At 45.6% G+C, this 24,174-nt stretch overlaps 2 protein-coding genes across 4 annotated transcripts in view; both read right to left on the bottom strand.

Annotated features, from left to right (window-relative positions):
• Nucleotides 1-1,230: 1,230 nt before the first annotated feature.
• FUT11 (fucosyltransferase 11) lies at nucleotides 1,231-7,039 on the bottom strand. Its single transcript, XM_070433002.1, has 3 exons — nucleotides 6,257-7,039; nucleotides 5,514-6,139; nucleotides 1,231-4,117 (listed from the first exon to the last, which is right to left on the bottom strand). Exons 1-3 carry the CDS (start codon nucleotides 6,962-6,964, stop codon nucleotides 3,970-3,972), a joined length of 1,482 nt encoding a protein of 493 aa, XP_070289103.1. The 5' UTR covers nucleotides 6,965-7,039; the 3' UTR covers nucleotides 1,231-3,969.
• A 107-nt stretch (nucleotides 7,040-7,146) lies between these two features.
• The window catches only part of SEC24C (SEC24 homolog C, COPII coat complex component), a 29,654-nt gene continuing 12,626 nt past the window's right edge, over nucleotides 7,147-24,174 (bottom strand). Inside the window, exons 4-24 of one of the 3 annotated variants that reach the window (XM_070433000.1) lie at nucleotides 18,836-19,011; nucleotides 18,264-18,635; nucleotides 17,816-17,952; nucleotides 16,573-16,641; nucleotides 15,258-15,369; nucleotides 14,901-15,028; nucleotides 13,620-13,758; nucleotides 13,297-13,412; nucleotides 13,006-13,130; nucleotides 12,670-12,861; nucleotides 12,366-12,459; nucleotides 12,036-12,152; nucleotides 11,258-11,428; nucleotides 10,429-10,525; nucleotides 10,181-10,326; nucleotides 9,810-9,948; nucleotides 9,560-9,678; nucleotides 9,282-9,461; nucleotides 8,854-9,045; nucleotides 8,533-8,622; nucleotides 7,147-8,388 (exon numbers count right to left, since the gene is read on the bottom strand). In XM_070433000.1, coding sequence (XP_070289101.1) covers nucleotides 8,248-8,388; nucleotides 8,533-8,622; nucleotides 8,854-9,045; nucleotides 9,282-9,461; nucleotides 9,560-9,678; nucleotides 9,810-9,948; nucleotides 10,181-10,326; nucleotides 10,429-10,525; nucleotides 11,258-11,428; nucleotides 12,036-12,152; nucleotides 12,366-12,459; nucleotides 12,670-12,861; nucleotides 13,006-13,130; nucleotides 13,297-13,412; nucleotides 13,620-13,758; nucleotides 14,901-15,028; nucleotides 15,258-15,369; nucleotides 16,573-16,641; nucleotides 17,816-17,952; nucleotides 18,264-18,635; nucleotides 18,836-19,011 — 3,052 coding nt within the window. In that variant the 3' untranslated portion in view covers nucleotides 7,147-8,247. Of the gene's footprint in view, nucleotides 8,389-8,532; nucleotides 8,623-8,853; nucleotides 9,046-9,281; nucleotides 9,462-9,559; nucleotides 9,679-9,809; nucleotides 9,949-10,180; nucleotides 10,526-11,257; nucleotides 11,429-12,035; nucleotides 12,153-12,365; nucleotides 12,460-12,669; nucleotides 12,862-13,005; nucleotides 13,131-13,296; nucleotides 13,413-13,619; nucleotides 13,759-14,900; nucleotides 15,029-15,257; nucleotides 15,370-16,572; nucleotides 16,642-17,815; nucleotides 17,953-18,263; nucleotides 18,636-18,835; nucleotides 19,012-24,174 lie in introns of all 3 variants that reach the window. The other 2 variants (XM_070432999.1, XM_070433001.1) reach the window with 2 other exon arrangements.

Genomic DNA, 24,174 nt, shown 5'->3' with positions numbered 1-24,174 from the left:
TCAATGAGCTCATTGACCGCGCCAGCCGGCTGCATTAGCGATGGGCACAGGCGGGGCCGGAGGAGGGAAGCTTACCGGAACACGAGGCTTGGAGATGGTCATTTGGGAAAGGTTTTTGCTGTTTTATAAGCCTTCGATAACTCTAGGTTTTTGACTATCTGTAGAACCACCTCCAAAGCCGCACAGAGAAATTCGGCTCGTTTATTTACAAACAGGTGCTCTCCTTCGATATCATTTGCTCATTTGTAATCTCATTAGGTGGGGTGACATTTAAGCACTTTGGCATTCACGGCCTTCTGTAATCCTCTTGCCGACCTTGTGAAGATAACTTGGTAGCATCATTCCTGTTTTTTTTTTTTTTTTAATATGTCTTTATTGATTTCAGACAGGAAGGGAGTGGGATAGGAACATCAATGATGAGAGAGAATCATTGATCGGCTGCCTCCCGCACGCCCCCCATTGGGGATGGAGCCGCAACCCGGGCCTGTGCCCTTGACTGGAATGGAACCTGGACCCTCCAGTCTGAACCAGCGTGTATCAGTCCTGTTTATAGACTCGGCCCTTCGGTTGTGATGTCTAGCTTCATCAAACTTGGTTCTAAGGGACTTAATTGTTTACAAAACATTCCAAAGATGTGCCATGGATTCTCAAGGAATTTACAAATTCCCCCCAAAATGCTTCTGGTAATGGAAGCCTAATTTGAACAATCTTGTAGTTCACAAGGTGACTACAGGGTGTCCCCAAAATATATACACGTTTTAATAGCTGATAGCTCAATTTTGAAAATGAAATGTATTTTAATAAACATTGCCTTTATAATTATTCCAAGTGTGTGTAAATTTGGCTGTGTAAATTTAGTGGCTACAATAGTTTATCACAGATATTTGTAATCTTTCCATTTATCTCTGCATGAATGGTTCTTTTTCCTGTTGAGTCTCAGTTCATGTCAGAGAGGCCTTCCTTGACTTCTCACACCCCATCACCACAACCTGATTTATTTTCTTCATAGCTCCTATCACAGTCTGAATTATTTTGTTCATTTATTGCTTGTTTACCCCCTTACTACCAACACCCATTTGAAATGTAAGCACCATGAGAGAAGGGACCTTGTCTACTTTGTTCATTGCTGAATCCTCAGTGCCTAGTGTCAATAAATACCTGTTAAATGAATAAATGTTTGAAATATCCAACTTTATCTTGCTCACCACAGAAATATAACCAAGCAGAAGACACTGTTTAAAAATAAGCCATTTATTATACAAAAGGAAACCTGAGGTAACAGAAAATAGCAATACTTGTAGTAATAAAAGTATCAGCCCCATGCCTCCCCCCCTCCAGCAGCATAAATAAAACTGACTCCTATTAGAAACGTCTACCGCTAATAACCCCTAGCCTGCTGCTGTATATAGAGCAGGCTGTGCCCCAAACCAGAGAAAATTCACACTGCTTGCTTTCTCCATAGGGAAAGTGAAGCCTTTAGTTGATAAGTGCCGTGTGGCTATTCCTGGTTCTGCTTTCCCTTATGGAAATGTAGCACCTGGTTTACTCTGCTCTTTTGTGAGTATTTTTTATGGCAATAGGAATAAAGGGAAAAAGTCTGGAAGTACTGACCACAAAGCAGGCATGAGTCTCCAGCCACAATAATTCATAAACAACTAGCCCACTTTGTACATAAAAGTGCTAAAGGAGTGCCAATGTGAACTGTTGTGAATAGACAGGAAAGGTAAGGATGATTCTACATCTCCTGTAACTACGATCACTTACTCTTTTTACTGCCCATAATGAAATTTAAGTCCTAATTTTAGTTTGTACTTGGGTACTAGTATTTCATTTTGTTTTTCATGTACAGTAAGTGCCAACTAGTTGGAACAATTATTATTTTTGAATTTTAATGAAGTACCAGACAAGAAAGGCAGTTAATTTCTACCTAGTGGTCTGATGTGGTCCTTGGAGCCACGCTACAGCGTGCATTGCCTTTATTGAACAAGGCTCTCAGTATTGTCTGACCATGTGCCTAGCAAAAAGCCATTGATTCAATTATGGGCTGCAGAAAGATATGGTTACATAGTCGTTTTATAGCACTCAATTTCTAAACTATGGGGAGAGATTAGGAAAATAACAATGATTATTTAACAGCAGGAAAATCAAAATTTTAATATGTGTGCACAGAGGATTCACATAAGCATGAAAGCCAATGATTTATTTTTAAAGAGACATCTAACTGGGTGAAGCCAATTCTATGGAGCTTGGATATGAACAATACATATGTACTAAGTAGGTTATAAGTTTCTTATACAGTTGTCTAGGGAAAAACCCTAGATCACTTTTCTGAATAGTGGCCCATTGTGGAAAAACAATAATATATACTGTAATTTCTTCAATGTTATCAGTTATGCTAGGCATCAAAAGATACTTTTTTATTGACCATATATAATAAAATATACTGGATAATTCTATAAGATTAAACTTTTTTTAAACGTATGTATTGATGAGAGAGAAATTTGTTATTCCACTTTTTTTTTTGTCTCATTAGAGTTGTTTGTTGTTTTTTTTTCATTAGAGTTGTTTTTATTTTGTTTTTTTAGTACCCTCTCCAACCTGCCCCTATAAGTCAGCATTTGTATTTGAACAAATTGCAAGCTTAGAAATCAGTCCTGAATTTGACTTCAGTTGTGGATCCCTACTGTATCAAATTTTAACATAAGTATTTTAAAAAATTTCTTTACAATTTATTGATTTTGGACAGAAAGGGAGAGGGAGAGAGAGAAAGAGAGAATCATTGATTTGTTGTTCCATTTATTTATGCATTCACTGACTGATTCTTATATGTGCCCTGACCGGGGATTGAACCCACACCTTGGTGTATTGGGACGATGCTCTAACCAACTGAGCTGCCCAGCCAGGGCTAACATGAGTATATTTGAAGATCTAGCTTTACCTCTTTTTCTTTTCTGCAAAAGAGCAAAAAGGTTAAGCAAACTTTCCAAGCTATTACGAAGAGTATTTTTTTTTATTAAAGAATAGAGTGAAAAAAGAAGCACTCTGACAGTGAAATCCAGCCTAAATAATAGCTTTCCTTAGCCACATCCTTAGATGTTACAATATTAAGTGTAGGACCTTCGTTGTTGAGGCATCTACATATATTTGTATTATTAACTCTGGTAGTAAAAAAATTTATACATACATTCATACTAATTTACCACCAGATATACTGATAAGCTATGGAACTTCTCTGGTGATAATTCATTAATACAACTTTACAACCAGGGTAGCTCTAAGGGCCAAGATATGTATAGTTAAAACTGTCAAATCTATAGCCAATTTAATGCAGAGAAGAATGAATGTGGGAATGGTGGCAAGGCTGCGATATCTTCATCAGAAATTGTGGAAAACTAGGAAAGGAAAAAAATTTTAAAATAAAAGGACTAACATGAAATTCAAGGTAAATGATAAAAAAAATACAACTCCAGAGAACTAGAATACAACCCACCAGGAGTTTTGCTCCACCACCAACATAACAGTTCATAAAGCAGAATATCTGGAAAAGAGGTTAGAAAAGGTACTAAATAACAAGGGGTGTGAGGAATAGCACATGAGAAATCTTACCTCATTTGTAGCCAAGTACTAAGGTGTTATTCCAATCATAATTGAGAGGATGAAATGGCTAGAGAAATAAGCAGTTCTTTAAAAATTCTGTTGGATCTGCACCTTGAATCAAATGGGTGTTTCAGGCTTCTGTTTTCCACTAAACTAAGAACTGGATGCCTTCATCTCTCCTTGAGGGGAAGCCCTATTACCACAGTCTGAGACCCTGGCTATACATCATTAGGATAAAATATCAGTAGATACAACTAGAATCCCTTAAATTCAGGATAAGACAATGTTCATTAAGGGTTTGTGCAGCATGTCCTGTGGTAGAATGACTTCCATCTCCTTAGGCCTACCAAGTTCAAAGCTCTCGCAGGGTAATTAGAGATTCTGGTTCCTTTTCAGGAAGATCTCATGTAGGTAATCCCAAAATTTCCTCTCTTGTGTCTCATTGTTGTGGATCATGGCAGTGAGAGCTTCCCCCTGGTCCAGACCTTGCCAATAGTCTTGCAGCCACATCTCCTTCCAGCTGAAATATCAAAATGAGGGTTGGATTATGGAACCTCAGCACAGCTATGGAGTCAACAAAGCCTTAAGCAGATACAGTGGTCTCTGTCTAGCACAGGGCTCTGCTCCAAAGGGAAGGAATGTGAAGTAAATCCAGTACTAGTTCAGGTGACAGGTGGTAAGCCACAAACATGATTATATCACACAGCCCAATCAATGAGCCAAACTTCCTAACTTTCCTGCTCCTGGTTCCCAATGTGGAGGGAGTTCAAAAAGGCAAGCAAGGCAGGGGCCAGATTAGGAAAGCAGTTGTTATTTATTTAGCTGGTTACCGTTCAAGTTGCACCTTTATCTCAATAATCAAAATGAAGGTGCAGCAGCATTCAGGACCCAGATTAAGAGATATCCTGAATTTATTAAGTGTTTACATTGTTTTACACTTTTCCTCTGGTAAATCATATCATGTTCAGCATAAACTAGATACAAATTACTTGGTGGAGGACATCATTTCCAGGACCAAACTGTGTCAGTGGCACATACAAACAACCCTCTGCTGCCATCCACTGTCAAAGTCAGTCTCTGCAGGCCAATCCAGCAACCTCTTTCTCAAGTTTAATCATCTTTTACTGCTTCTTTCCCAACAGGCGTGGTTTGCTGCAAGAGGATTCAATATTTTCCCACTCCACCTCCCATGCTGACCTTGTTCCCCAATGCTAACACATTCTACCATCTACCGCAGTAGCCTCCTTACTTCCCTTCTAATCCACACTGCCCACCATTGATAATTATTATCTTTTTAAAGAATTCCCTCTAAAAAAAAGAAGAAAAAGAAAGAATTCCCTCTATTCTGTCTAGGGTGAATATAAAATTCTGTCTAGGGTGAATCATCCAAATCAGGATACCTTTAAGAGTGAAAGGAGGTGTTATTAATTACACCAGGTTAACAGGTGTGAACTCGGGCTATTACAAACTTCCCTCAAAATACTCATCTTTGTATCCCTCATCCCCACCCACACCATAGATACAAAAGGTGCTCAATAAATAGCTGAACTGATTTTCAGGACCGTCCAATTTCTGAGCCTGGTATTCAGGCTACGTGTATCCTGGCCCCCCTTTATCTGCCCAACTCTGACTCTCCCTCATCACTTCTCTGAACAGGTCCTCTGCTCTGGTTGAAACCTTTTTTGAGTAACTATTGCAAACGCTGTCCCCATCAGCTGATTTCCATATGTTGTTGCCTTGGATTATAGTTTACATCTTTACTAAGCTTTCTCAGTTTGTCTTATATCCCCAGCTAGACCCTTGACACCTTAAATGCAGAGTGAGCCCCTCAGCACCTCGTGCTAATTCATTGTCCACAGTAAGCAAGTAAGTAAATAATCCGACTTGATGGCTGCAGGGGACCCCAGCTACCTTACCTGTCACTCTCAGGAATCTCGTCCACACTGCCAAAGCCCGGTGCTGGCACTGGGCAGTCCATATGTGAGGGCTGGGCAATGTGAGGTTCAGGGACAGGGGTGTCTCCGGGGGCGGCTTCGTGGGCTTTCTCGGCTTCCAGCCTCGCCAGCTCATGATCACAAACGAAACACTCGAAGCCATTGAGATAGTTGGGCAATAAAGGGTCATTCACTCCCCACTCCCGATGCTTCAGACTGTCCAGGAGGAACTGGTTGGTGATGCCCCCGGGTTGTTTGTATGCCAGGTATTTCATATATTCTTCATCGTTCTTGTCCAGGAAGTCAATAAACTCTGCCAGCTTCTGCGGTGACTCAAAGTCATCGATGAGGATGATGGAGTGATTGTTGGGCATCCAGTCCCTCACCGAGGGGGAGCCGCGATACACAGGCACCGAACCGAGGTGCATGGGGCGCCACAGCTTTTCTGTCATGTAGTCGTCGCAGATAGCATTCTCGAGAGCCAGATGGAACTTATAGCGGGACAGGAAGGCCAGGAGCTCTGGGTCCTCGGTGGTGGCCGTGGCTGTGTCCTGTAACCGTGGAGTGGGCAGCTCCCGATTCTGCAGGCATTTCCCGTACGAGTCCACCTGCGCGGGGCAGAGTACAGGTCAAGTGGGTACGGCAGGTCGGCAGGTCGGCCTGGACAGGGGTCCTGGCCTGGCCCGGCGCCTCCCCCTCCCCCCCCACCCCCCGCTCGCACCCACCGGGATGTAGCGCATGAGCTCGCGCACGTAGCGGTCCCGGTCCGCGGGCACGTCACAGTGCGACTGCAGATACAGCAGCGGCGCGTAGCCGCGGCGGCGCCACTCCGCACGCTCCCGGAGCGGAGGCGCCGCGCGGCGCAGGTAGGCGGCCCCGGGCAGCCACTGCAGCGGCAGCGGGTAGTCCGAGTGGCGGCTGAAGGTGGCGGTCAGGTTAAAGAGGCGGATGCCCGGACCGTGGCTCAGCAAGAAGTTGTTGAGGGGCGACTCCTCGTGCAGCAGCGCCCAGCTCTGGTGCGCCAGACGGGGCAGCGGCGCCTCCGACGCGCGGAAGTCGGTGCCGTAGAAGAGCAGCGCGCGCGTGCGCGAGTCCCCTCGCACCCGGCGGTCCCGGGACGCCACGCACGCGCCGCGCGCGCACTCGATGCGCTCCGAGTCGCCGGGGAAGTGGGGGAACAGCCCCGGGCTCCACCACAGCAGCACCGGCAGGTCCCCTGCGTCCTTTCTCCCTGGCCACCGGGTCTCTGGACTGCGCGCCACCCCTACTGCGCCCAGCGCCGAGGGCGTCCGGAAAACCGCTCCATCCCACGGCTCCGCCCACTCCGCCTCCCCACCGGGCTCCCTTTCTGTCCCGGGCCCCGGGCCGCTGGCCGCACAGACAGTAAGCACAGCCAGGGCGGCAAGCACCGCCCGGGTGCGGCCAGCCGCCATGTCCACTCTGGCAGCCAGCCCCCCTCACACAGCACCGGACCCCGCCCCGCGGCGAGTCGTACCGGGAACTGGGCCCTACGCGGCGGGGGCCCGTAGCGCATGCGCAGCTCCTCCCAGCCGTCCACTTAGCAGGAAGGACTGGAGGGCAAGTGATAGGTCGCCGGTAAAAATGAGGCTGCTGGTTACATCTTAATTTACTTTATTTCTTTACAAATTAAAGATGCATTGAAAAATAAACCAATGAAGAGAAATGAGAAGTCCAGAACAGGGGCATCCCAGGCTGGAAGTAGGGAAGCCTGGCCAGCATCAAGCCTAGCCCTTGTCCTGCTCCAGCCAGTTCGGGTTGGAAGATAACTGTCAGCCGCTTTATCAATACCCGAGCCCGAGTGGTGTCCCGGGAGGAGAGTACAGAGCTCTGGCCACCTCTGCCTCGCTCCCCAACAATCCCCAGCTTGGAGAAGCAGTGTTTCCAGTGGGAGCTCAGAGTGGGATGTGGGCTGGCTCTGTGAGGTATTGCAAGTTGATGACCAGGCTTCCTACAGAACCATCCAGTATTGGGGCCTCTCCAGCTGGAAAGTAGGCTGGCACCTCCCCCAGGTGTTAATATACTTTGCAACTCAGTTCCCAGGCTCATTCACCTCTGACTGCGTGCCTCTGTCCACGGAGTGATCACCAATCATTGCAGGAGAGAACAAAAGCATGGAAGCAGAGAAAGCTAATCAACCATCCTCAGTAATTTTGACTTGGCTGCTGACTTCCAGGCCCATGAAGGACCAACCACTTTTCTCTCCACCACCAAAGGTCTAAACCCTAGCTCTTGTGCATCTGTATGTTTTATCCCTAATATAGGAAGTTGTTGATGGCACTGAGCTGAATGAGTGCCCCCCCTCCCCATAGTAACCCTGGGATCCCCACTCCTTCCTGCCTGTTCCCTCTTCTTGGAGGTTGGTCCAAAGGGACATGGTATCACCAGGGTCTGGGTACCTCCAAATCCCCCAACCGAATCATATACAGTGAACTGAGAAACTACATTCATTACAACCGGATTAGCAGGAAAAGAAGGGCAAAGTGAGGGGTAGGGGCACCTTCTATCAGCAGGACATGACAGAGTGGGGGAATACTTGAGCCCAGAAAGAAGTTGTCTCCTTATACCTCTCCCTCCCCCCAAAGAGACTGAGGTCAGCTTACATGACTTATAAGATATGGAACTGTCCTGATTTCCCTGCTGCCTTGGGGTACTTTCTGGAAGCTGGCCTGGGACCTTATGCCTTTACCCACTTGCTCTAGCTCAGTAGCTGCCGAATCTCCTTGTGCATATGACAGAGAAAGTCCACATAGGATGCTCCTCCACTCAGGCTCTTGTCTTCCACCAGGAAGTGCTTGAACAGCATCTCCAGCTTGTCCTCCTGCTTCACCACGATAAGCTATGGCCAGAACACAGCGTCATGAGGCAGAGCCAATGAGAATTAAACATGCCCTGAAACCCCATTATCTAGTCATTCGCTCCCTACCCCCTTCAAGGTGAGAACTTGACCAGGTAAAAAATCCAAGGTTCAGATCAGTGTTACCTTCATGTACCGCGATCTCTGTGCCCTTAAGCTATCAATGAGGCCTCGAACCTTCTTGGACAGCGGATTATCCAGAACTGGCAGAATACTCTGGAACACAAAATTCATTAATCCTTATGGTAAGGTATTCTGAGTCCAGTCAATATGGGGCAGCACAGATTTATGCATCATCTGAAACGAGGAAGCCTGGGAAGAATGACAGCACCTTCCCTGCCCTCCAAGTGTTCCCTGCTATTTAATGGGACTAGTACAAAAACTTTATTGGTTCCTACCACAAAGTACATTTCCACAACCATATTGTCCTTGATGCCCTGCCCTTACCAAGCCACTGGTGATCTGACTGAAGGAGGAGACGCTGAAGAGGCTCTGGACAACACCCTGTTGGACACCTGCTCCCACCCAGATGAAAAGGTTGAGCCCATTCTCCAGCAAATATATATCCCCATTGCTTAGACGCTCTTCAGATGCTCGGATTGCTGGTGGTTCAGTGGTACTCTCAATGGGAGACTTTGTCTAGACAAAAGGAAAGGGGGGAAATGTTACTGAGAAGGTGAGTCACGTTTACTGCCCCCCCCCCCCAAAAAAATTTCAGAAAGCTAAGTCCCTCAGTAATTCTGTGAAAATTAAATCACATAACATAGGTAAAAACAAATAAATTAATGTCAGACACAGATATTAATCTTTCCCAGCCTCCTTCTATGATGCCCCTTTCTCAGTGCAGTGTCCCACTCTCCAGCCCTCAGTCGCACCAAAGGTAGGAGCCGAGGATAGAAGAAGACATTGGTCTCAGCCACGTCCATGGAGGTAACCAGCTGTCGGACATAGGCACGGTCATCAGTAGTGACTTCAGCTCCAGGCTGTAGGACATCACTCTTCAACACACAGTTCAGGTAAACTGGGAGTAGCTTCATGCACTCAGGGAGGATCAGCTGAAGGCGGTTATCAAGATAAAGTCAATAATCATGAGAAATCCCTCCCAAATGCAAACATTTGTCCCAACAACTCCTCCACCAACATGCTTGCCCACCTGTCCTGCAGAGGAGGGGCTGGCACAGTTCTTTCTGTAACAGGCCAGGATCTGAGCACACTGGGTGATAAGAGTGTCACGAACAGTCTTCACAGGGCTGTTTAGGACCCCCCGGTATGCTGGATGGGAAATAGAAATAGCACAGTCACTAGTCAGCCACTCCATCACATGTGCCTTCCCACCACATCTACCTGGGTTAACCATCACCTTTTTCAGCCCAAATCCCACCCTGCCCTGTCGCTATCCTCACCAAACTTGGCCATGTAGTTAATGAGCGTGTCAGTCTCACAGTTTCGATACAGATCAGCTAGCTGGGTGCAGCAGTTCAGGGCCAGGTTGTGTATGCGGAGCCGTCGCTGCCCTGCACAGCTGGTGTAGAGCAGGGCACACTAGGGGAAGAAAGAAAAAGGGAGCTTACACCCTTCCCTCACCAATCCCTCTGAAAAACTGCCCCTCTGCTATATTATTAAACTAGAGGAAAGACATGAGCCATCCCTTCCCCAGCCTCTTCTAGTCCTCTCTACACAACCCTCACCCTCTTCCCTGCAGCCTTTTTATATCCAGTGAAAGGACACCTGAGACTTCCTCCCCAGCCCCTGCCTCCCGCCTGCTGCCTGCCACCTGCAGGAGGGCTCCACTCTCTTCATTGAGCCGATCATCATGCTTGAATTCCACAGTCACCGTCTTTTCCCCATCCAGTCCAGCCAGCTCCACATCTGTTGTGTTGCTCATGTAGAAAGCCCCAAAGAAATCTACAGCACGGATACCTGAGGCCACATGGACAGGGTCAGGGCTAAAGGTATGAAAGGTGCCACTTGCCTCCCTCCTAGATTTAGCCCCCCCACCTGCTCTTCTCAACCAGGACTGACCAGTGCTCGTCCGGACTCGCATCACAGCATCAAAGCCAACGACCTTCTCTACATCCCGACGCAGATCACTCATGAACCGCTCCTGGTCATTCTCCACCTGCAGCCCCACAGGCCCAAAGTCACATCACATAACATCCTGCAAACAATCTCCCTGCATCCCCTCCACTCTGCAAGCTGCTGACCCAAAATAACAATAACAGAGAAGAGGATGATATGGAGGTGATGGTGATAATGACACCTTTTAAGCACATTATATGCCAGGTACCACATCAAAAGCTTTATATATAATTACTTAATCCTGATGACAAATCCTAATTAATAAATATTAAAATCCTACTTTACATATGAAGAAACAGAGAGACAAGTAATTTCCCCGAGGTCATAGCTAGTAAGTGGTAGGGCCAGAATATCAATCCAGGACTGACTCTAAGCCCCACACTCCCAAGCACTACACTTCTGGCTCTCTTCTTCTTCTTTTTTTTAAAAATATATTTTTATTGATTTCAGAGAGGAAAGGAGAGGGAAAGAGAGAGACAGGAACATCAATGATGAGAGAGAATCATTGATTGGCTGCCTCCTGCACCCCCTACTGGGGATCGAGCCCGCAACCTGGGCATGTGCCCTTGACCGGAATCGAACCTGGGACCCTTCAGTCCGCAGGCCAACGCTCTATCCACTGAGCCACACCAGCTAGGGCTCATGGCTCTCTTCTTCACACTATGCACTATTCTCCTCTAACACTATTCCTATTAATGAGTCAGTAGCTAAGGACATGTAGGCAGACACTCCCAGTCCTGTTCCATGTGCCACCCAGAGTCCCATGCCATACCTGAAAGCAAGTATATTTGTAGACAGAGCCACCAGTGAGCTGGGGTACAACAGAGAGCGTCGCCACATCAACATACTGGTTAGGGAAGAGGAAGAGGTCTACACAGCAACCTTGGGCCACACACTCTTTGGCCAGGGCCTGGTAAGCGCCTGTCTGAGGCTGGAACAGAGTCTGGGGAGGAATAGAAGAAAATGTTCAAATATCTCAGCTCCAAATATCTCATATATGTAATATGGAATATTCAAATGTAAATTCAGTCTACTCATAGGAGTTTGTAATGGTAGAGGAATGTTCTCTTTTTTTTAAAATATTGATTTTTTAAAAAATATATATTTTATTGATTTTTTTACAAAGAGGAAGGGAGAGGGATAGAGAGTTAGAACATCAATGAGAAAGAAACATCGATCAGCTGCCTCCTGCACATCCCCCACTGGGGACGTGCCCACAACCAAGGCACGTGCCCTTGACCGGAATCGAACCTGGGACCCTTGAGTCCGCAGGCTAACGCTCTATCCACCGAACCAAACCGGCTAGGGCAAATGTTCTCTTTTTAAAAAAAAAAAAAAAAAAAAAGAATCTACCCAGGGCTTGGGGATGAGATGGGATAGAAAGATGGGGAGTAGTGAAGAAGGTTGGCAGTCACAGATGTCACATGCGAAAGGGCAGAGTATCCAATCCCAGCCCCCCTTAAGAAAATTAAGAATACTGTATTGCATTGGGAAGAGTCACTACCCTCCTCTATAATGGAAAGTTCTCCCCCTTTCTCCCAATCCCACACCTTCTCTTTGTCTGTGTTGATCAACTTCCTGTCATCTCTGTTCTTCAGTTTCCCTGGGGCCTCGGCAATGGGCAAGGAGGTGTGGAATATAAACAGCTTCCCTGCACATTCGGCAGCCTAGGAAAGAAGAGAAGACTACTTGTTCATTCTTTCCTTTATCCATCTATTATTCATCCATCCCCTCCCTTGTCCTTTCTTCAGTGCCAGCTATGTCAGGCAGGCTGAATCACTGGAGTCATCAATCACTGAAGAAACAGGAGTTGTATCCCAGGGGGTACACTGGCCAGAGGAAAACAAGGCAGAGGAGGTTGCTGGGGACGCCAGCCTTACCTTCAGTGCCTCCATCCCAGCCTGGATAACTGGGGCAAATACTGTCTCTGTCTCTCTTGTGTCTGCAAACATTTCTGGAATCTGATCCAATAAGCTGAAGAGATAGGTAATGGGAGGCATTCAAAATGGATATCCAGACTCCAAAGTCCTCAATTCCCTGAAGAATCACCTGGGAAGAGCCTCCAGACTCTGAAAACTCCTAAAGCACCGCCCCTGTCCTTCTGCTGACCCCTTTGGTCACTCTCTGGCTTTCTATAGTTGTACCCACCCCATCCCCACTTTACCCCCACAATCTGGTTCTTACCTGATGATGACTGCCCGAGACTCATTGACATTGACCAGGAAGCCATCCAGCAGTGGCACAAACATGTCAGCCACATCAGATACAACCATCATCTGTGGTTGGGCCAATGAGCTCTTCACATTATAGAAGTGGAGCACCTTATTATAGGTGACGAAGCCAACTCGGATTGCTGACTCTTCCGCTCCACCCTCCCTGTAGAAGATGATATCGTTACCCAGACCTGTCACCTTCTCCACCACCGAGCTTCATGACATCACGCTCCATCTGCTGCCAACCCAGACACCCCCACCCCCCCACATCATTATGCAAAGGAAGCACCTCAGCTCCCTAACTCACCTAGGTAGAAAGTCTAACAGTGACTTAAGCTCCTCACAGAGGAGCCTAACAAGACCACTCCTGATGGCATTGTAGGAGACATCAATCATGAAGATGAAGGCAGGAGGGCTGGGGAACTTATTGTTCTGCAAAGGAAAGAAATGTTGCAGGGAGGGAGGTATTGGTAAGCAGGCCAGTTGATTAGAGAGAAGTCAAAGGGGACAAAGAAGGGGTAAGGGAAATGATCACAGCAATTCTTAGCTGTCTCATTGTCCTCCACCCCCTGTTCCTCCCCATGTTATCTCCTCTCACCTTGCAGTAATCTACAGTGGCCAAGAATTCATAGGAGCCCAGGGATAGCTCAGGACGATCATAAGCATCCACACGTTTGCCGGTATGGTCCAGATGTTGAAAATACTGGGGGGGAACTGTGGGGAGTATGGCAGAGTGTTATTCAAAGGTCCACTCTCAATCTTAGTAAGTCTGGCCCTGACTGAGCTCACTCTACTCCCCTACATCCCCATATGTGTCCTACTTCCCTGGTTCCTATATAATGACCCTCATCTATCTAACTAGAAAGAAAACACTGAAGATGCAATCCAGATCTCCCCCAGTCCCAGCCACAGTGAACATACCATCATTGATACAGCTGCAAAAGCAGCACTGGAAGCGTCTCCCTCCCTCAACGAACTGCATGAAAGGGCACATGTATGCTTTGCAGCGATTGCAGCGCAAAGGGCCAGATTCCCCATGGTCGACGAGATACGGTGAAGCCTAAGGAGCAAAGGGGAAGGGCTCAGACATACAGGGAAGCTTCAGTGGGTTGAGAAAGAACAACCTGGAGGGAGAAGCCATGGCTCAGACATTTTGCCTGGGGAGGGAGTCAGTGAAGGGGAATGAAGACAAATGATGAGGGTACTGGTCACGTAAATATCCGTAAGAGTCTAAATTTCATAGGTCCTTCCCCATCTCCAGAATGTCACTTCTTGAAAGAAAAGGGATGGTGAAACTGGCCCTGCTAAGCCAGGGTCTGCTATAGGCATAAAAGGAAAAAGCCAAAATTACCTATGATTCTTATTTCTGGCCCTATCTTCAGTCCCCTTCATTCTTGCCCTAGAGATCTTGATTCCTGCTTCCTTCCCCAACCAAGTATCTATGACACTTATGTCCTCTCCATCCCTGGATTTATTTAACACCTATTGATGCCCCAGGAAGATATCACCCTACAGATAAAAAACCAGCAAACAAGTGTCCAAGCATCCCCATTGAGACCCAGGAAGAGAAAAAGAGAAAACACAGCAAGGCAGAGAAGCAGGATGTAAAGTGAGCCTTGAGCTTCCAGTTATACAGATATCCACCCTAAGTTTGGTAAGCGAGGCATGAACATGAGGGTGTCCTACCAAGGCCTGGCAGAGCAGTGGCCAAGCCCTTTCTCTTTTCATGCTGATTTCAAGTGCTAGGGTGACAGATCAGGGCCCAAGCCAGGTAAGAGGACTACTGGATCCCAATTTACCTTTTCTTCTTACATGCTGTCCTAATATCCCTAACCTACCTGGGATGATAGGATAGCATATAAGAAAAAATAGAATAATGCGCTTCTAATCATGTGGAAATGACCAGAGGCTCCTGTATCCAGCTGTCTCCTCAATCCAGCTATCTCTTCCCCTATAAGTTGGCCCTGTCTCTTTTCATACTGTTGGTTTCCCCTATGGACCCTGTTCCCATTAAGCAATTTCTTGGGCTTTTGCTGTCATCCCTACAACCCTCATAAGGCATGAGCCCTGAGACAGAAAGCTATTGAAGATACTCTCCCCTCCCACCCAACCAAGACTTCTTCCCTTGTGACCTCCAGAATCATATCTAGAAAGAAGTCTTATTCTTCCTCCCTTCCTCCCTTTCATTATACCCTGACTTACCTCTTCTGGGGGCAGCCTTGCCAGCGGCTTGATGACAGCTGCCAGGGGCACCTGAGCCTGCTTAGCCATGTCAGATGTGCAAGGGATATTATAGGATGTGCATCGAATGTATCGGGGACTTGCATTTCCTGAAGGAGGCAGAAAACCTGAGTCAGATCACAGAATCCCTCCAGTTAACCAGCTCTCCTTTGCTGATCCACCCCATCACCCCCACAAATGCTAGAGCTGAGGATGGCTTTCCCCCCGCTAGGGACCAATGAGGGGCTGGTCTTTGATTAAAGACTGACAAATGCCCATCTGTAAGCTGATAATCTTGGAGTAAAAGTCTCCTCAGGGAGGAGTTAATGCCTTTCTCACCTTGGTCTTTCACTAGAAAGTTGGTGGTAACTAAGGGTGGAACCTGGCCTCGTACTCCAGTAACAAATGGCTCTGAACCCCGGTTGTTCCTGTCATCCTCAATGACCTGAATCTGTAGGGAAAAGTGAAATGAGTAAGGGGACACAAGGAAAGGGACTAGCAGGCCCCAGAGAGCTAGGAGAAAGAAAGGCTGGAGCTGCAGCACAGAAACAATTTGCCAAGGAACACCAGGCCTGCTCTCGTTCTGGAGACCATATAAAATGCTATAATGCCAATCTGCTCTACAACATGCTGGACAGGCAATGCCAAGAATGGGTTTCATTAATTGCCCAGACTCTCTATCAGTAATAATCACCCTTTTATTCCCCTAACTCCAGGACCGCTCCAGCTCTTATCAGAAACCTTCAAACATGATCAGATTTCACTTCCCTCCCCGATTAAGCCTACCCCATTTCCCCCTTCCCCCAAAACACATTTTGAGTCAGAACAGGAAAACAGACAATAGTAACCATGTAAAAATGAATCTACCTGGAGTGACTGTACATTCAATGAAAAGAGAAGGGACAGGGTGAGGAGAGGATTAAACAGCCAGAAATGATCGGGTCAGGTGAGGAAGCAGATGCTGCCTGTGTCCAGGTAAGCATCGATGTATAAATATGGGAGAAGAGGCTAAGTACCCAATCCTCAGTCTCCCATATTTTGGCAACCCAGCAAAGGAAAACACAATTGTTAGCAAAGCTGTAATCAGATCTTTGTGCAGGCTGATGACCTTCAAGATGAGTTTGGTAAAACCAGAAAAAGTAAAGGGAGAATAAGAATCTATAGCCCATAGCAGATGAGAAGTGGCTCACACTTTCCCAAAACAGTAGTCCCTTCCCCTGTAAGAAATGCCAGTATCCCAAACTTGTAGCCACAAATGTTTCTCCACAACAAGCTGTAGACAATTCAAACCCAAAGGGGAAGGATTTACTGCTCATCTTTGTCCAGTTCCATCAAATGCCACATGCAGGCTCCTGGAGGAACCAGCAGGACTAACACCAAAGCTTAACATGCCACCTGACCCCGCCCTTAGAGCCTGAGCTTCTACCACCCCATACTTAAGGCACTGCTAACAGCTTGCTACTTCTTCATTACATGGTGATTTGAGGCATGCACATTCTTCTAGTTTATAAAAGCGAGGTCTAGAAGGACTAAGGGAAAAGAATGGAGAGGGATGGACATGGTGGATGAGGTGAAAATGGGTCACAGGCATGCATGGGTGGCACTAACACATGGATGACACGCACACACACACACCCCCACCCCCTGCACTTACTGGACTAGGAATGGCATCAGGGTCTATTCTGTGCCTGGTTTTCTGCTGAGGAGGCAGCTCATTGAGTTGCTTTTTAGTGTTTTAATAATAAAGGCAGCAGGGGAATACAGGGAAGGAGACAAAAGAACAAGAAGCAGATGTTACTTCTCTCAACCCTGATGAGTTAGACATGAACAGCTGCAGCCCAGCTCATACTGCTGAAATCAGGCTCTCTCTAGATCAGAAATTCCAAGTCTTTCTGTTCCAACACAGAGGCTTTAATGGCTTAGACTATGATGTAGAAAAATAAGGACAAAGACATACAAGAGGCAAGCAGGGGTTTAAAGAGAGGCTGAATGGGATAAATTCTAAGGAAGAAGAGGGATATTCCCTCCAAGCCTCATCTAAGGACTATTCTTATGCTGAAAGAAGCCTCCCTTCACATGCACCAGACTCCCCTTCTCACTAAAGGAGGGGAAAGGAAGGAAGGGCTGCTTAGTCCTTTCAGGTCCCCCCTAGCCAACAAGGTCCCTCACCCTGGTAGTTCCCAAAGGAAGAGAACAGAATGGAATATGACAATGGCTAAGCATGGTGAGGTAACTGACAGCAAATGTTGCAGACAGCACTTTAAAGGGGTCCCAGCCTCTATTCTAAGTAAGAAAGGGAGGCCTGAGGATTCTGATGGCTCTAAGGGTGAGATTCACCTTCTTTCTGGAGAAGCAGCTTCCCCAAACTGCCCTTGTAAACGTAGATCACTTTCTCCATCCACACAGGAGCCTAGCAAACAAAAGTACTAAAGGCTTTCTCCTAAAACTGTCCAGGTGGGAGCAGGGAGAAAACAGTGAGGCTTTCCTTCTTGTAACATCTAACACCAGATAATTCCCACCAGCTCTACCTAGTAAGAAGGCTGCTGTCCTACTAGATCTAAGAGGACAAGACCTGGACACAGTCACTACTCCACAGAAGGGGCAGAGGTTACCATGCTGTGTCCAAATATTGACAGAACGCAGCACTCAAGCCAGATCACTGTGGTCTTCCCTTCCTTCCCTGCCCAGCTATGGAGTAAAAGTGTCAAAAAAAAGTGAAGACTTCTGGGGCTTCAAGCTGCAGTTCAAAGAGTCAAATATTACATCTAGTTTCTACACTTAGAAGATGAATGAACAAGAAAATAATCAGAAAATGCTGGCAACTATCTCATCTAGGTTGAGTCACTTATCTGGCAGCCACAAACTCCTTCCCCAGAACCACACAAGTATCTACTTACAGGGCTCGGGATGGCATCAGGATCCAGGCGCTTAGGAGGCAGTGACTGAGGAGGCCCAGGCTGACTGCCAAAAGCGGGTGCTCCTGGGTAGGGACTTCCATAATTGGGCTGAGGGCCCCGGGCTGGTCCAAAGGAACCTGAGAGACAAGGACACAGGTTGATGAACTAAAAATCCCCTCTCTTATTAAGGCCTCAGGTAAATGACTAGACTCCTATGCATGGAGGATTATGAGGCAGAATAATGACCATTCAGAGAAAGACCACACTGTCTGAACTATGAGAATAAAGAATGTCTTATATAACCCCTACATCCTAGTAATAATACCCTGAAGCTATCCCGCTAGTTTACCACTTAGCAAGCAAAACTAAAAGCAAACAAACAAACAAACAAAAAACATCTGAATAGCAGAAACCTTTGGCTCCTAAACAGACCTTGGGAAAAACTCACCATTTTGTTGCAGCTGATAGCCTTGCTGCTGGGAGGAGTGCATAGGGGGTGGTGGTCCTGGGGGCCCAGCCATCTGGGTGCCAGGGTGCAGAGCTTGAGGAGGAGGTGAGGACACATGGTTGGGCTGATTCACTGGGGGTCCCCCAAAACTCTGTCCAGGCAGGAGTGGACCAGTCATTGAAGGCATCCGAGGACCCCCTGAAGCTTGGGGCGTGAAGCTGGAGGCCTGCTGTGGGGCAGATCTCTGTGGAGGCTGAGCCCCAGAATGACCCTGGGCCTGGCTAAGGGGAGGAGCCTGGCCTTGAGGACAGGAGCCATACAGACCAGAGTTAGGGAAACTTCCTGAGGCTGACGCCAGTGATGTTGGTGGGCCTGAGAAGAAGAAGAGGTAGAATCAGAACCCCATCATTCTGCCACCGTGTTCAGTAAATCACATAAGAGGGGCAGGAATGCCTGTCCCAGCTGCTATAGCTCAGAGACACAAGAAAGAAAAGGGATTAACATATACCCCACAGCCTGATGCTTCTAAAAAAAGGGAGAACAGTAACATTCCTATTGTCACAGCTACTCACCATAGCCCAACCCTGAAGGGGGAGGGGCTGGGTTCACAGAACCACTGATCTGCATTCCAGCCAGCTGAGCAGTCACCTGTGCACTTGTCGGGGGAGGGCCATAGGGCTGAAGCACAGCTGGCTGGCTGACCACAGGGGCCAATGGGGCTGACCCAAATGGCTGAGATCCAGGGAGCCTGTGAAGAGAAAGCAGGCAGTTAAGGACTAGTGGGCTGGGACACCCTTCACAGTTGGCAGGAACATCACATCATGTAGGAAGTATCTTAATCTCATCCTGGGCTCTTTTATGGCTTCATACTTTTGTATATTTGCAGATAAATTACATTTCTGATGATTTACACTCTGATTATTCATAACAAATCTTGTTTTCCATTAGGTTCACTCCACAAACATATGCCAAGCACCCTCCAGTCAAGTATTATTTACTCTGCTCCTTAGATTATCACTTCCTCTGCCTTAATCCTTTGTAATCAGAAGCCCTGAAGGAGCTGAAAAGGAAAGTGGACAGAAGTATTAACACAACAGATATTTAATAAATGTGGGATCAGCCCCGCCGGCATGGCTCAGTGGTTGAGCATCACCCTATGAACAAGGAGGTCTCAATTCGATTTCTGGTCAGGGCACATGCCAAGGTTGTAGGCTCGATCCTCAGTGTGGAGTGTGCAGGAGGCAGCCGATCGATGATTCTCTCTCATCATTGATGTTTCTATCTCTCTCTCTCCTTCTCCCTTCCTCTCTGAAATCAATAAAAATATTTTTTTTAAAATAAAATAAATGTGGGATCAAACAAATGAAGTTTGATTATTTAACTTTTAAACCAAAGTATTTATTAATTTATCCTGGGAAGGGTGTTAGAAAGATATATAAGATCAGAGAAGTAGGTCAGCTGAGTTTATAGTCTACCCTATACTAATCATAAAGATGTGCAAACTCCACCAGAAAAGGATTAGAGAAACAGGACATAAACCAGGTAGGCTTCTAGCTGGGTCTATTTAGCAAAGCTTCATTACTCGGATAGTCCCATGGTATCAGGTAGCACATTAAAATATAAATACAGGCCCTGGCCAGTGTGGCTCAGTTGGTTGGAGCATTGTCCTGTACATCGAAGGGTTGAGGGTTCAATTCCTGGTCAAGGCACATCCCCAGGTTGCGGGTTTGATCCCCAGTCAGAGTGCCTATGGGAAACAACTGATCAATGTTTCTCTCTTTCTCTCCTTTCCTCTCTTTCTAAAATCAATTTTAAAATGTTTTAATATAAATACAAAATTATTCCAATATCAGTGCATACCAACTAGCAACTTGCACTGGTGTTTTACGGTGTTATTACTACAGAAATCTACAACATAGATTATTATACACAACAAGCCCCTTCTGAGATTTCAAGAATGAATCAAATTCTTCACAACAGTTAATTATATTGAAATTCTGATTTATCCTTCTTGTTTATTTTCTCTCTACTAAATAACTGGTACTTTATTATATTTGGTCAGCTTCTATTAATCCTATAGCTTAACACTTTTCATTCATTTATTCAAGTAGTATCATCTAAGTGTTAGGCTAGTGAACCTTACCTCCTTAAGCTCTTTTATTGGGGCTTTGCAGTTTTGTCTTCCATAGCACCAAACATACTGTTAGCCCATGGCAGATGCTCATAAATCCTTGTCAGAATAATTATGTCCTACAGTCCTCCTCCATTAATATGGATAATACTATCAACTACTCAATGTTATTCTGTCACATGGCCTAGTAATAATAAACCATCTGTATATGTATCTGAATATAGCTTTACAACTTATAAAGCCTTTCTAAGTGCTTTAATGTAATCCTCACAGTAAAATAATGAGGGAGACAGAGCAGATAAAAAACTAAGACACTAAGAGTGTAAGTGGCAGACCAAGCTAAAACTAGAACCCAGATCTGATTCTTAGTCCAAAGTAACTTTATTTTTAAATTGTGAAATATAACATATAGAAAAAAATACATAAAACACATATGTACTGTAGAATAATTATTATTCAAACACCCATGTAACCAAAACTAAGTCAAGAAATGGAATATACTAGAACCCAAAGACCCTCTGTGTCTCTCCTCCACCGTAGCCCTCTTCCTTATCCCAGAGATAACTACTTTCCTAACTTCTAATAATCATTCCCTTGTCTTTAACAGTTCTGTCAGTTTTTTAAACTTTTGTAAACAGAATCACATCATATACACTCTGGGTTTTGCTTCTTTTGTTCAACCACATGTTTATGACATTCATCTATGCTGTATTCATCACTAAATGTTATTCCACTAAATAAACATGCAGCACAAGATTTACTTAAGCATTTTAATGTAGATGGTTATTTGAGTTTGTCAAATTTTTTAAAAATATTTTTTTTTACTGATTTCAGAGAGGCAGGGAGAGGGAGAGAGATAAAAACATCAATGATGAGAGAGAATCATTAATCAGCTGCCTCCTGCACACCCCACCCCAGGGATTGAGCCTGCAACCTGGGCATGTACCCTGACCAGGAATCAAACCATAACCTCCTGGTTCAGAGGTCGGTGCTCAACCACTGAGCCACGCTAGCTGGGCCTAATTTTTAGATCTTACAAAGCATGTTGCTATGAATAAACATTACAATTAACTTGTTTACCTGCATGAGTTTTTCTAAGGCATATAACTATGAGTGAAATTACTGGATTTAGGGTGTGCATATCTTCAATTTTAACAGATAAATCCAAATTATTTTCCCAAAGTAGTTGCACTAATTTGCATCTGAACACCAGGGGGTAAGAGTTCCTGTTACCCCATATCCTCAGCAACATTTAGTATTGTCCGACTTTTTAATTTTGCCAATCTGATGGATACATAGGAGAATCCTGTTGTGGTTGGTTTTGGGTTTTTTTTGGTTTTTTTTAATCCTCACCCGAGGATATTTTTCCATTGATTTTTAGAGAGTAGGAGAGAGAGGGTAAGACAGAGAGAAATATCGATGTGAGAGAAACACATAGATTGGTTGCCCCCTGGCCAGGGCCCAGACCAGGGAGGAGCCTGCAACTGAGGTACGTGCCCTTGACCTGAATCGAACCCAGGACCCTTCGTTCTGCAGGCCAACACTCTATCCACTGAGCCAAACCAGCTACGGCCTGTTGTGCTTTTTAAATTTGTGTGCTGTTTTTTATTTTTGGTGTTTTTTTCTCCATTATTTATGGAGTTGAACAGTGTGGTGTGTTTATTTTATTTTTCAATTAGAGTTGACATACAATATTATATTAGTTTCAGGGTATACAACACAGTGATTAGTTATTTATATAATTTAGGAGTGGAATCGAAGATGGCGGCATAGGTAAACACAGGAGATTGCCGCCGTAAACAACCACTTCAAAAATACAACTAAAAGTCGGAACAGACATCAACCAGAACCACAGGAAGGCTGGCTGAGGAGAGACTCTTCAACTAGAAGCAAAAACAACAGCATTCCGACGCTCAGAGGAGGCGCAGTGTGGAAAATTTAAAGGTACGGTGGTGCGGTGGTGAGGTGGTGCGCGCGCAAAGCGGGCTGGCGGCTGAGGGCGCGGTTGTCGTTTTCAATCAGGAGTGAGTCTCAGACTCTGGGCTACAGATCCGGGCGAGTCTCTAGGGACCCAGACTCAAACGGGAGAAGCGGGACTGTCTGGCTACGGCCCCTCCGAGGTTTGCAGCGGTTGTGGGGACACAGAGGCAGAACCCCTGGGGACGGACTGAGAGCAGCCATAGCGGCTCCCTCCCCCCGCCCTGTTGAGCCCGCCCCGCCCAGGCCCTGCGCACAGCCATTTGCCAATTGCCTCAGGCAAAGGCTGGATTAGCGCCTCCCCAGAAGACAGACGTTTTCCGCTCAGCTGATTCCTACAGCCAGTGGGCCTGGTGGTCAAATCCCTCTAGTGTTAACTACAACAATTAAGGCTTGGCTAGAACAAGACTGCGCACAGAGACCACAAGGGGGTGCACCAAGAAAGCATAAAAGATGCGGAGACAAAAAAACATGACAGAAATGGAGGATATGGAGCTAAGAATCCCAATTTTGAGGGCTTGCCATAAATTTGTGCAGAGCCTCACGAAAACTAATGAGACCCTCGATGCTACGATAAAGAAATTAGAAAGTAAGCATACACGGACTGAAATAAAGAATATTATACCCAATAGCAGACCAGAGGAGCTCAAGAATCAAACCAAAGATTCGACAAAAAACACCCAATTGGAAAAGCAAAATGAAAAAAGAATCCGAAAGTGTGAAGATAGTGTAAGGAGCCTCTGGGACAGCTTTAAGCGGTCTAATATCAGAATTATTGGAGTGCCAGAAGATGAGAGACAGCAAGATATTGAAAACCTATTTCAAGAAATAATGGCAGAAAACTTCCCCCACCTGGAGAAAGAAATGGACTTACAGGTCCAAGAAACGCAGAGAACCCCAAACAAAAGGAATCCAAAGAGGACCACACCAAGACACATCATCATTAAAATGCCAAGAGCAAAAGACAAAGAGAAAATCTTAAAAGCAGCAAGAGAAAGAGGCTCAATTACCTACAAGGGAATACCCATACGACTGTCAGCTGATTTCTCAACAGAAACTTTGCAGGCCAGAAGGGAATGGCAAGAAATATTCAAAGTGCTGAATACCAAGAACCTACAACCAAGATTACTTTATCCAGCAAAGCTATCATTCAGAATTGAAGGTCAGATAAAGAGCTTCACAGATAAGGAAAAGCTAAAGGAGTTCACCACCGCCAAACCAGTATTATATGAAATGCTGAAAGGTATCCTTTAAGAAGAGGAAGAAGAAGAAAAAGGTAAAGATACAAATTATGAACAACAAATATGCATCTATCAACAAATGAATCTAAGAATCAAGTGAATAAATAACCTGATGTACAGAATGAACTGGTGATTATAATAGAATCAGGGACATAGAAAGGGAATGGACTGACTATTCTTGGGGGGAAAAGGGGTGTGGGAGATGCGGGAAGTGACTGGACAAAAATCATGCACCTATGGATGAACACAGTGGGTGGGGAGTGAGGGTGGAGGGTGGGGTGGGAGCTGGAAGGAGGAGAGTTATGGGGGGAAAAAAGAGGAACAAATGTAATAATCTGAACAATAAAGATTTAAAAAATAATAATAATAATAATTTAGGAGTGATCATCCTGATTAAATCTAGTACCACACATAGTTATTACAATATTATTGACCATATTCCCTATGGTGTACATACTTTATTTTCTGTGACCTTTTTTCTTTTTAAATTAAATTTATTGGAGTGACATTGGTTACTATGATCATATAGGTTTCAGGTGTGGGTTTCTGTTACAAGATCTGT

This window comes from Myotis yumanensis, unplaced genomic scaffold (assembly GCF_028538775.1).
Source record: "Myotis yumanensis isolate MYYU_CA2020_CCGP unplaced genomic scaffold, mMyoYum1.0.hap1 SCAF_13, whole genome shotgun sequence".
In the NCBI taxonomy this organism is placed as follows: Eukaryota; Metazoa; Chordata; class Mammalia; order Chiroptera; family Vespertilionidae; genus Myotis; species Myotis yumanensis.
This window is presented reverse-complemented; position numbering and strand designations above follow the sequence as displayed.